Below are 12,875 nucleotides of genomic sequence, written 5' to 3' on the forward strand. Positions count from 1 at the left end.
CCTCCTGGGCCCCCACGCCCTCCCCAGGTCCTGCTGCCCCACCTCACACTCAGCATGACCTCCTCAGGGACCCTAGCACACCCGGGCCCTGCGGACCCGACTGTTTTCTTCTTTAAACATTTTAGTTCTCAACTTTGCAGTGTCGCCAGCGCACACTCGCTCACTGAGTTGCAGAGCCGTCAGGGCAGGCCCTCCTGGGCACAGTGTCAGGGCAGCGGGCAGGCTGACTGCTCAGGACTCCCACCCAGGGTGACACCCCCATAGGCGGGGTGTCATAGGCCCATTACGGGCCGTGGCTGTCTGGATCCAATAAACGTTCAATTGGGTCCACTTATCATTAATAAGTTATGGGGGTCGGGGGGCGCCCCCATCACCTCCCAGCAGGCGCAGGCGGTGGGGCAGGAGGAAGCACCCTCAACTCCGAGGGGGGTGGGGCAGCGCAGGGAGCTGTCACCATAGCGACAGCCCGCCCCAGGCTCCAGCTGGCAGGTGTGTCTGGGGACCCCCGCCCCCACCCCCCACAGGCTGAGTGACCTGGGGCTGGAGGCAAGGGCGGGGCCAGCATGGATACCCCAGCCTGAACTCGCTGCAACCCCCTGTCCTCCCCCCACCTCATCTGGGCACCCACGCAGATGCTTCATCAGATCCTGGAGCCAGGCTGCCCTACCTGCATTCACCCGCCAAGTGACGGTGGGCAAGTTATCGCCTCGCCATACCTCAGCATCTCCTCCAGTGAACAGGGACAATAGAACCTATCCTCCAGGGTTGTTGTGAGGCTAAATGGGCCAATACCTGCAAAGGCTTGGAGAGGCCCAGCACTCCACTCTGTGCAGGGTCGGGGCTCAGCCGCTGCCATGACTAGAGCGGTAAGAGCTGCCGGCCTATCGGCCACCCCTCTGTCCTGGCTCAACACTTTGTCTACTCATAACCCCTCTCCTCACTTTCCACCTCCCGTGGTCTCCTTCTCTCTCCCCTTAGCACTTCCTCTCACTTTCAGCCCTCACTTGCCCAAGGCCCTGGGGACCCCCAGGCCAAACCCCGGGCCACTTCCCCCCGTCTGGCTGGCTGCTCTATCTGGCTTCAATTGGACCTGCTGATCAAGGTCTCTCCCAGGGTCCTGACCCCATGGCCGAGGACTTGGTCACCGCACTGCCCCTCAGGCTCCCCGCCCAGCTGCTCTGTCTGTGCGCTGGGGCTCAAGCCTCTCTCTCCCTCTGGTCACCCTGGTCCAGCCGGACACCACCCAAGGTCCTAAGCCCTGGGCCAAGGACACCTACTCCTGTATGACCAGTAGGTTCCTCGTTCTCCAAGACTTGCACCCTCATCATGCAGGCTGCCCCTCCTTAGCGCAGGTGGAGCGCCCAGAGACCTGCAAGCCTCACGGCCCTTGAGCGTCACCTCTGGGGCTCTGCCATGCTCGCCCTCCTGAAGGAGCCTCACTCCTTCCTTGCCCAAGGCTCCCTCACAATGTGCGATGCCGGAGGGGGTGGTGGCTTTTTATAGCCTCCGCCGGTTGGAGTGGGTATATTTTAACTCTCTCCCCAGACTTGGGTAGGTTGGAGGATGGAGCGCATGCCCTGAGCCCTGCCTGTGACCAAGAATGTGCTGTGTGTGCGCCTGGGAGGGATGACGATGGTCATGTGGGGTAGCTGTCCCGAAATGTGTGACGGGACCAGAGGGCAGGTGTGGGGCCCATGTGGAAGGCTGTGGGGCGAGCCAATGCACGTGTGAAGGAAAAGAGACACGGCAGGCCTTGGGGCTTGAGGAGAGAAGGCTGAGGACGCTGGGAGAGAGGAAGGTGTTTAAATCCGGCCAGCTCCAGGCCTCTTGTCCACAGCCTGAGAGGCTCAGTCCTGGGCCCAAACCCCCAGCCCGGTGCGGACCTGCCCCCTCCCAGGGCCCATCCCATGTATGGATGGCCCTCTGTGTACTTGCAGGGACGTGGGCCGCGCCTGCCCAGCAGGGGGCCCAGGCACTGAAAGCAGACCTGGGAGCAGCCCCCTCTCCCAAGAGGACCCCAGACCACCCCTTTCCCTGCCCTCCTGAGGCCCTGACAGCTTCCTCTCTTCCCCTCTCACATTAGCTTAATTACAGCAGCCCCCAGGGAGGCCCGGCCCCAGCCCACAAAGCAGGTCAAGAAGGCCAGGCCCAGCCTGCTCAGTCCAGGAACAGACCCGCCCATCCCTCCTCAGACAGCTGTTGTTGGTCCTGCCGAGGCCCTCTCCCTGAGCCCCTGGCCCCCCACGCCCTCTGTACACGTCTTCTGACCCATCTCTCAACCTGTGGGCTCCAGGACTAAGTCAGCCCCAACTTTGAGGCCTAGATGGGGCCCGGCCCAGGGACTCCGGGCCCCACGTTCCCTTTGCTGCCGCCACTGTGGACTCTCCAGGAAGGACCAGGGTCCCTCATCCAGCTTCCTGCTGCTCCAGACACAGCTAACACGTCTGATGTACACACCCCAAGAATGGCCCCCGACCACCAAGAGTGCCACCGCCCCTCTAGGCACAGATTGCCAAGCTCAGTCTGTCACCAATTGAGCCCTCACTCACCATCCGGAGGCGTTGGGGGCACTGGCGTGAAGTGGGTCCCAGGTTTGTCTGGAAAAAAAACAAATCTCCAAGTCAGGCGTCCCGCCCCCTTCCGCCCGAGCCAGTCCTTCCATAGCCCGTCCCATTGTCCAGCCTGGAGGGGTCACCCCTGCCTGCACACATCCCTTCCCTGGCTCCACTCTGAGCCCTGAAGGTGGACAAAGACAGAGGCTGAGGCCTGGCGGTGGACACAGACAGAGGCCCTGGCTTTTCTCTGCCCCTCCAGCTGTACCATCATGGTCTGACATCTCTCAGGGAGGCCCGGTGGCAGGGGTGTGGGCGGCCACCTATTCCCGAGATGAGCCCCAGGCCCTGCCAAAGCCCCCATTCCCAGCGTAGCCAGCTGCCCCCAACCCCCCAACGAAAGTCGTCTCTGCAGCTCAGGATGAGGGCCGGCCCCTGCCCCCCCCCAGCCCACAGACAGCCTTTCGGGGGTCCCAGGCATCCAGAGAACGACCCATGGTGTTCCCAGAAGATGCAGTGGCCCATCTGAGCCACGTCACAGCTGACGGCCTCTCTGTGACCCTGCCTGTCCCCTAATCTTTGGCGGCCGAGGCAGGGGACCTCAGCGAGCAGAGAGGCAGGGTCACCTGGGCCCAGGAGGCTGCCACCCCCACAGACGTACAGTTGTTCAGGAAGAGGAGCACCGCGAGGCCGAGCGTGGCGGTGGCCAGGAGCATCAGGCAGACGTTACAGGGGATCATGAAATACCGCACCAGCAGGGAGACCCCGCGCCGCTGCCGGGGGTCCCGCTCCAGCGGCAGCGGAGGCATGGCCGGGCTCCTCAGCCCCCACTCGAGGCGTGGGGGTCCTCACGGGGTGCCCTTGGGCCTCTTCGGTGCCACTCGCCCCATTCTTGGACCCCTGGGGCAGCTGACAGCCGCTATGTTCTCAAAGTTCAGCTCCAGTCACAGCGGGGGAGTGGGGCGCGCCAGGCCCCCTCCACAGCCCTTGAGGCTCAGGATGGGAGGTGTGCAGAATTCTCCTGGCGTAGAAATCCCAAGTTTGGGCTCGGAGGGAGGCGGACGAGGAACCGAGGGCCAGCACCACTCCTGCTGTCCACGCCGGCGGGGCCTGGGCCGGAGGCGCCCGCAGCTCTCCGCGGGGCTCCCGGTGGGCTCAGCTTCCCGGAGGCAGCCTCGGGGAGGCCCGCAGCCCCGGCCCCTGCCCGCGCGGCGGCCCAGGAGAAGCCGGTCCGAGCGGGCAGGGCGGCGAGCGCCCCTCGCCCGGGACTCGGCGGGTGCCGGCTGCTCGGTCTCGGCAGAGGCGGGAGGGGCGAGCGCGCCTCCGGAGGGAGAGAAGAAAGAGGCGGCCGCGGAGGGCCGCGCCGCTCCCCGCGCCCAGGCCGGGGCCGAGGCGGTGAGCGAGGGGCGCCGCGGAGGGAGGGCGGGGAGCGGAGACAAAGGAAGACGCCTCCGGGGACCCCGGCGTCCGCGGGGAGTCGCGGCTTGCGCCGCAAGGAGGATCGGGCGGATGAGGAAGGGAGGGCGACGGCACCAGAGAGAACGCAGGGCCTGCGGGCGCCGGGGGACGGCTGGGGGGCTGGGGAGCGGGGGCGAGTAGGTGGGCGAGGGTGGGGCGGCACAGGGTCCCCTCCCGCTCCCACCCGGCCGGGCTGGGCTGGGCTGTGCGTGTGAGCGGCGGCGCGGCGGAGTGTCCGAGGGTCTGTCTGTGTCCCCGCAGGGGGGATCGGCCTGCACGAAGGACCCGGTTCTGGGCTGCGGTCTGCGTGTTACCGCGTGTGCGTGTCAATGTCTCTGCTCCCGCTGGCGCGACCCAGGCACCGTGGGGGCTGCGTCTCCAGGTGCATACACACAGGTGGGCAGTGGGCTGGGCTCAATTCAGAGGGTGCGCCACCCCTCCCTAGGAACTGACAGCAGCACCTCAAACCATCCGCGCACCCCCAACTCGCGTCCGCGAGGTGACAGGATCATGCAAATGAGTCCCATGTAAACGAGCGTTATGCAAATAGTCGCAGGGCTCCAGGCCCAGACAGCAAGCCTGGAGCGCCCCCCAGAGGCCTTCCGGGAACGTCGAGACCCTGACGTCACAGCGGGCCAGGGCGCGCGGCTCACCTGGGACTCCCGTCCTCCCCATCACGTGTGCAGCTCCCTCACAAACATGTCCCTGGAGTCCTCCCACACACACCTCGCTCACTCCCTGCTCGTCGGGAGGGCTCCCCCGACCCTTCCTTGGCTGGGACAACCACCTGCCAGCCAGCGCCCAATTCTTCAGGTCCATCTCCTTGGACTCCTTTCAGTTCTGCTCCCAGGCGCACTAGTACCAAATCCCAGCAGGGTCACCCACCCTGTCCAGGGCCCCCATCACCCACAGCAGAGGTCTTCAAACCTCTTGGAGCCCTGGAACCTGAGGGTCTACTGAAACCTTGCAGGAAAAGTCAATACACAAAGTGGTCCCCCACCACCCCGGGCCGCGATGGACCCAGAGTAGCAATCTGTCAGGCCACCTGGAGACCCTGACCCTGGCTGGCCTCACTCTCTCCTCAGGGGAGCCTCCCACGCCCTCACCTCACCTCACCACACCCTGGCACTGCCCACACTACACTGAGAGTGGCGATGCCCCGGATTTGGAGCACCCAGGGCAGGGTCTGACTTTTTATCTCCTCCGGGCAGAGCTTGGCCCAGAGCCCAGAACTTGGTGTGGTGAGCCCAGGCAGTGACACATTTCCCATTTACTTCTCACTGCAGCCCCCAGGACTGCAGTTTGAATCCCTTGACTCAGGGAGGGGCCCGCAGACAGTGCCAGGGTTTAAACCACAGACGCACGCACTGGGCACACGCCCGCACAGGAGCCCTGTCTGCTGCCACTGCAGCTTGGGACATCTTGGGTGGGCCCTGCTGGAGGAGGGGAGGCAGGGGACCAGCATGTGGGAGGGGCAAGCCCTGGGACCAGTGGGGGCAGGGCCGGCCTCCCCCAGGCAGAGACCCTGGACTCTGCCAGCAAATGGGCTGGCCTTAGGGCTCACGTGGTGGTGGTGGCGGTGCTCAAGGCCTGTCAGGTCTGGCCTGGGGAAAGGGGACCCGCATGCAGCCCGGTCCCTCCCAGCCCCAGCCCGAGCCTGAGCCCCCACAGGGCTTGGATGCCTTCAGAGAGACAAAGGGCCATTGAGACCTCAGAGCCAGCTGGGGGAGGGGAGCTCAGGCTACCCGGGCTATTTTGGGATCTCCAGACTCAGAATCATTCAGCCCTGACCAGGCCACGCAGGCTCAGACCCCAGGAACAGAGGGTGCTCCGAGCCAAGAATCGGCCCCCCTCTGGGCTTACACACAGCAACATGGTACTGCTCACATGTGTACACACACACTCGATGTCCCAGGTCTCACGTACGCAGATCCATGTACACCCACTCACTCAAGTCTGCACAGGCACTGGGTGTCACACACTCACCTGCGTGCATACACACTGCACGCCTTCATGCAATGCAAAACTTGCCCCTCAGTCACACAACACACACTGCGTGTGCCCCCAAGTACACGGTGTGGTTGCGCCCCTCCAGGTGCTTCCCTGAGAAGGAAGATGGGGAATGGAGTCTACAGAGGATGGGAAGTCCTACCTACTGGCCCCCCGCCGACCCCTTTCTTACGCAGATGACCCCTCCCTCACTCCGGAGGGGCCGGGCCCAGCTCCCCACGAAAGGAGGGGGCGGGGGGTGGGGCGGCACCGCCCTCCCGGCGGCGAGCACACACCGCGCGTGCGCACACACCTTTAATGTCGGGCCTCACGGCCGTTCGCGGCTCGGCTGGTCCAGCGGAGCGCGCGGTCCGCCTGTCCCCACCGCCGGGACCTCGAGGGTACCCCGCTTGTGTGTGAAGCGCATCGAACAGTCGAGCGCCGGCCGCCAGGCGGCCCGGAGTCACAGGTGTCTGGCCGTCCCGGTGGGGGAGGGGAAGAGGACGGGGCAGGGCGGCCCCTTCCCCCAGCCCCGGCCTCCTGGTGTCTGGTCTCGGGCTACGGCCGTCCCCTCCCCCTCGGCCTCAGCAGACAATGGGCGTTTCACGGCGGGACGTCGCTGCTGGACCCGGGCCCGCCGCTGGGAAGGAGGCGGCGTCCCGCCCGGGCCCCGATCGCCGCCTCAGGTGAGGCCGAGGCCGGGAGGCGCCCAGGTTTGAGTCCGCTGGCTGCGTGCCCAGCCACCAGCGCCCGGGCAGGGCCCACACTGTGCTGGGTAGCCGGCGCCGCCGGGCGGTGGGACTGAGGGAGAGTCTGGGGAAGGGGCGCAGCAGGGCCAGCTCGTAGGGTGGCGACCGCTGGCGGCGCGGACGGCAGGTGCGGCCGCTGACGCCTGGCTTTCCTCCTCCCTCGTTACTCAGCCTTCATCCTGCCCGGGGCCCAGCCTCCCTCAGCAGCCCGTCTGAGCTCCCCCGGGGGTAGGCTCAGTGCCGGAGGCGTGTCCCGAGTCGGGTCAGCTCTCTGCACCCTGGGAGGTTACCCAGTGACAGAGAGGAGGGTCGGGGGGGGCGGGGTTCTGTACAGAGACCCGAAGGATGGGGAGAGGGCTTTGCACCTTCAGACAGAGGCAACTACAGAGGCCCAGGTGAGAACGGGCTCAGGAGGCTGCAGGAGACTGCAGGAGACCAGGAGGGGCCAGCCTGGTGAGGCCTCAGGGCGACAGGGGCCATGGGCGGGTCCTCCGGCCTGGGGAACGCTGGGAGGAGAGGGAGCCCAGTCCAGGGCCTGGACACCTGCCAAGACATAGGCTGAAGCCACCAGGGGGCGCCAGACGAACAGAGGAGGGGGACGGTAGGCACCTGCAGAAAAGGGGGACGCGGTGGAGCTGATCCATGCCTTCGGTCCCTCCCCTCCAGGACAGCCCCAAATCCACCTCTTTCGGCCAGGCCCTGCCCATCTCCGGGAGGAAAGAGAAAGCTGGAAGAGCCAGGGTGGCACCCACGTGTGGTCAGTGCCCGGTGAGTGGAGACCCTGTGTCCTGCTGAGGGCCACGCCCGGCAGTGAGGGATGCACCGTCCAGCACAACGGTCTGAGTTGGGGGACGGTGCTACGTGGAGGTATTGACCGGCTGGATGTCAGGATGAAGAGGAGTGACAGACACACACCTACTGGAACCAGAAAGGCAGGGGACAAAGGGGCAGAGAGACCGGCCAGACAGGACAGAGCCGCAAAGACGGAAGACCAGACGCAGGACAGGAGATTGCAGAGGCAGCCAGGGTGCAGGCAGAGTTTCTCCCTTGGGGGAGGGTGACCAGGACCAGCAGCAAAGGTGCAGCATCAGGTGGGAAGGCTCCTGCTCAGAAGGGAGGGTCCCCCTCTCCCAGCCAGTGGGCTGTAGCTCCAGGTTTCCAGCTCTCTCACCCGCACCACGCCCGCAGCTGCCTTCTCCCACCCCTCAGCCAAGCTACAGGGACTACCTGCTGTTCCCTGCATCTCAGACCTTGTTGTGCTGTCTTTCCTGCCCGGAATACCCTTCCCCCTTGGCCTTCGCTCCTCAGCACACAGCTACACCTGGCCGCCTTGGAAAGCCCATCCAGAACCTCGAAGGGCCCTGTGCAGGTGGCAGCGGCAGCCCTTCCAGCGGCCCTGTGAGGATCTGCTGCTGGGCCGTGAGCGGACGGGTGGCTGAGGAAGGAACCCACAGATGCATTCACAAATGGACCCTAGCGACCCTCACCGCTTCCCCTCCAGGAAAAGAAGTGGACGCACATTGCTCCCCACTGGAGGGTCAGGGACAGGCCACAGTCTGGCCCAGATGCTGTGCTCTTACTTCGCCCTAGTGTACACGGGAAGCCCGCATCTGTGGCCAGAGGGACAGGCTGCCTGCTTCTGCCGGGGCCAGCGCGGGGCGGCCCAGAGGCGGCTGCCAATGGGAGGGGCAGGGAAGCTTCAGGCCCACCTCAGGCCAGAGGCAGACCAGCCTCTCCTGACTTGCCGGGCCTAACCCCGAACAGTGCCAGACTCAGGGTCCAGCAGGCACGAGATGGGACAGGGAATCCAAGTGGCCCCAGGGACTCTTCCTGTTCCTACCGCAGTCCTTCCATCTCTGGCATTGAGAAACCCAGAGGCAGAGCCCACAGGAGACGGGGCCCAGACCTCTGCCGGGTACGGGGGCTGGGAGGAGGGCATAGCTGGACACGGGGGCAGCAGGCAGAGGGCTGGAGCCCTGTTCCCAGGCCCCTGGGACACAGGCCAAGGTTGCCTGCCTGCAGCCCGCTGGCAGGGCACCTGCAGGGTCCCCTCCCCAGGCTGATACGAGGGTGGCAGGAACCACAGCCCAGCTGGTGTTTCAATCAGAATCGTCGGCCGGCCGGTTGGTACACCTGAGGCTGCAGGCACACGTGCAGGCCACACAGCTGGAAACAGCAGGCTGCCTGGGAGAACAGCGCTTGCCCCTCCCACGCCTCTATGCCCCGGGGGGTGGGGGAGGGGAGTTGGGAGGGGCCGTCTTCCCCTTCCCAGGTCCAGCTGTAAGCAGCCCCTGGCAGGGGGCCTTCCTCAGAGGAAGTTCTCAGGATCTGCTCTGGGGGGAGAGGCCCCTTCGAGGGGAGCTTCCCTCCCCACTGGAAACTCCACCAGAGGTCTAGGTCACCCCTGCCCAGCTCCCAGCCACAGCCTGGGACTGGAACGTGATTCCTCCGGAGCCCCAGTGTAGCCCATGGGGGCACAGTGCCCTCTCATGAGCTGCATCACTGCCATCAGGGTAATTGTCACTAGGGCGCTGTCTCATTTCTGAGATTCCTTTTTCTCTTCAATGAGAGGTGGGCACTCGCTGGGACTCGGGTGTCAAGGGTTACTGGGGCTGTTTCAGTGATTGTGCCTGCAGCCCCCAGCCCGGCTGGGCCTTGGGGGCCTGCGTGGGGAGCCATGGTTCCCCTATCTCAATGGTGGGGGGAGGCTGGGGCCAGCAGAGCAGGACAGGAAAGGGAGCCCATTTTTCATACCCCCCCCACCCACGAGGCCTCTAGGCAAGGGTAGAAGCTGTGCGGGGAGGGAGGGCAGTTGGCCTGGAGCCCGCAGGTGGAGGCAAAGGACTGGGGCGGGTGCAGGGGCAGGAGAGAGGCCTGTTTCTGCGGCTGTTTTCCACCTTCCTGTGGTGATGGGGGTGGGGGCAGGCTTTGCTTCTCAGGGGGCTGGGGGGGAATTAACCCTTTAGGAAGGAAGCAAAGCAGGCTGGAGGAGGCTGTGCTGGCCCGACTGTAGCAGCGTGGTGGTGAGTGCCCTCTGGCTAGATGCATGGCCCTGAAGTCTGGGCCCACTCCCCTGCTAACCTTACTTGGTAGCCCCATACCACCCTCTACACACCCCCCACCTCAGCCTGTAAGACTGGCGGGGCAGGGGGCTGTAGCCCCACGCCTGGGGCAGCTAGCCCTGACCAGGGGAATCTAATTTCTCCTCTGTGCACGTACGTGGGTCCCAGCATCCCCAGAGACGCTGTAAGGGCACAGGCAGGCCCCACCGGAATCCACTCTGTCCAGCACCCTGGGGGAGGCCAGTATAGACCGCGGGAGAGGGGAGGACAGTTTCAAAACAACTTTTTTTTGCATTTCCAATCTGCAGGGGAGAATGGAGACCAGGGCTGTTCTCTGGGTGTGGAGCAGGGGGATGGGGTGGGGTCTGGAAAAAGCCAAGAGCTGTTTCCACTAGCTCAGTCCGGCGCAGTGAAGGGACAGGATCCAAAGCCCTTTGGTTTCTGGAGCAGTCCCCCACCCAAGCCCCCGGGGCTGCCCCAGGGAAGATGCCAGCCAGCCCACCGTGGGCCCAGGGGAAGTCAAAGCCGGCACAGGTCCATTCTAGCGCTGACTATCTACCATGGACCCCCAGGTGGGGCGAGGACAGGCAGCGCGGGGTGGGGGGTGGGGGGGAGGGGGGGCGGTGTGCCCCCTTGGCCTTCGCTCCTCAGCACACAGCTACACCTGGCCGCCTTGGAAAGCCCATCCAGAACCTCGAAGGGCCCTGTGCAGGTGGCAGCGGCAGCCCTTCCAGCGGCCCTGTGAGGATCTGCTGCTGGGCCGTGAGCGGACGGGTGGCTGAGGAAGGAACCCACAGATGCATTCACAAATGGACCCTAGCGACCCTCACCGCTTCCCCTCCAGGAAAAGAAGTGGACGCACATTGCTCCCCACTGGAGGGTCAGGGACAGGCCACAGTCTGGCCCAGATGCTGTGCTCTTACTTCGCCCTAGTGTACACGGGAAGCCCGCATCTGTGGCCAGAGGGACAGGCTGCCTGCTTCTGCCGGGGCCAGCGCGGGGCGGCCCAGAGGCGGCTGCCAATGGGAGGGGCAGGGAAGCTTCAGGCCCACCTCAGGCCAGAGGCAGACCAGCCTCTCCTGACTTGCCGGGCCTAACCCCGAACAGTGCCAGACTCAGGGTCCAGCAGGCACGAGATGGGACAGGGAATCCAAGTGGCCCCAGGGACTCTTCCTGTTCCTACCGCAGTCCTTCCATCTCTGGCATTGAGAAACCCAGAGGCAGAGCCCACAGGAGACGGGGCCCAGACCTCTGCCGGGTACGGGGGCTGGGAGGAGGGCATAGCTGGACACGGGGGCAGCAGGCAGAGGGCTGGAGCCCTGTTCCCAGGCCCCTGGGACACAGGCCAAGGTTGCCTGCCTGCAGCCCGCTGGCAGGGCACCTGCAGGGTCCCCTCCCCAGGCTGATACGAGGGTGGCAGGAACCACAGCCCAGCTGGTGTTTCAATCAGAATCGTCGGCCGGCCGGTTGGTACACCTGAGGCTGCAGGCACACGTGCAGGCCACACAGCTGGAAACAGCAGGCTGCCTGGGAGAACAGCGCTTGCCCCTCCCACGCCTCTATGCCCCGGGGGGTGGGGGAGGGGAGTTGGGAGGGGCCGTCTTCCCCTTCCCAGGTCCAGCTGTAAGCAGCCCCTGGCAGGGGGCCTTCCTCAGAGGAAGTTCTCAGGATCTGCTCTGGGGGGAGAGGCCCCTTCGAGGGGAGCTTCCCTCCCCACTGGAAACTCCACCAGAGGTCTAGGTCCCCCCTGCCCAGCTCCCAGCCACAGCCTGGGACTGGAACGTGATTCCTCCGGAGCCCCAGTGTAGCCCATGGGGGCACAGTGCCCTCTCATGAGCTGCATCACTGCCATCAGGGTAATTGTCACTAGGGCGCTGTCTCATTTCTGAGATTCCTTTTTCTCTTCAATGAGAGGTGGGCACTCGCTGGGACTCGGGTGTCAAGGGTTACTGGGGCTGTTTCAGTGATTGTGCCTGCAGCCCCCAGCCCGGCTGGGCCTTGGGGGCCTGCGTGGGGAGCCATGGTTCCCCTATCTCAATGGTGGGGGGAGGCTGGGGCCAGCAGAGCAGGACAGGAAAGGGAGCCCATTTTTCATACCCCCCCCACCCACGAGGCCTCTAGGCAAGGGTAGAAGCTGTGCGGGGAGGGAGGGCAGTTGGCCTGGAGCCCGCAGGTGGAGGCAAAGGACTGGGGCGGGTGCAGGGGCAGGAGAGAGGCCTGTTTCTGCGGCTGTTTTCCACCTTCCTGTGGTGATGGGGGTGGGGGCAGGCTTTGCTTCTCAGGGGGCTGGGGGGGAATTAACCCTTTAGGAAGGAAGCAAAGCAGGCTGGAGGAGGCTGTGCTGGCCCGACTGTAGCAGCGTGGTGGTGAGTGCCCTCTGGCTAGATGCATGGCCCTGAAGTCTGGGCCCACTCCCCTGCTAACCTTACTTGGTAGCCCCATACCACCCTCTACACACCCCCCACCTCAGCCTGTAAGACTGGCGGGGCAGGGGGCTGTAGCCCCACGCCTGGGGCAGCTAGCCCTGACCAGGGGAATCTAATTTCTCCTCTGTGCACGTACGTGGGTCCCAGCATCCCCAGAGACGCTGTAAGGGCACAGGCAGGCCCCACCGGAATCCACTCTGTCCAGCACCCTGGGGGAGGCCAGTATAGACCGCGGGAGAGGGGAGGACAGTTTCAAAACAACTTTTTTTTGCATTTCCAATCTGCAGGGGAGAATGGAGACCAGGGCTGTTCTCTGGGTGTGGAGCAGGGGGATGGGGTGGGGTCTGGAAAAAGCCAAGAGCTGTTTCCACTAGCTCAGTCCGGCGCAGTGAAGGGACAGGATCCAAAGCCCTTTGGTTTCTGGAGCAGTCCCCCACCCAAGCCCCCGGGGCTGCCCCAGGGAAGATGCCAGCCAGCCCACCGTGGGCCCAGGGGAAGTCAAAGCCGGCACAGGTCCATTCTAGCGCTGACTATCTACCATGGACCCCCAGGTGGGGCGAGGACAGGCAGCGCGGGGTGGGGGGTGGGGGCGCGGCGGGGGGGGGGGGCGGGGTGTGTGTGTGGGTGTGTGTGTGTGTG

The 12,875-nt window shown here is 65.1% G+C and overlaps 1 protein-coding gene across 1 annotated transcript in view; it reads right to left on the reverse strand.

The window, feature by feature from the left end:
* Positions 1-2,549: 2,549 nt before the first annotated feature.
* LOC114485421 (agrin-like) overlaps positions 2,550-12,875 on the reverse strand; it is a gene marked incomplete at its 3' end in the record, with an annotated part of 16,764 nt that continues 6,438 nt past the window's right edge. Inside the window, exon 3 of the mRNA XM_028486818.2 lies at positions 2,550-2,597. Within this exon, the coding sequence (XP_028342619.1) occupies positions 2,550-2,597 (48 nt within the window). The remainder of the gene's footprint in view (positions 2,598-12,875) is intronic.

The sequence above is a fragment of the Physeter macrocephalus genome, unplaced genomic scaffold (genome assembly GCF_002837175.3).
Source record: "Physeter macrocephalus isolate SW-GA unplaced genomic scaffold, ASM283717v5 random_1391, whole genome shotgun sequence".
Lineage (NCBI taxonomy): Eukaryota > Metazoa > Chordata > Mammalia > Artiodactyla > Physeteridae > Physeter > Physeter macrocephalus.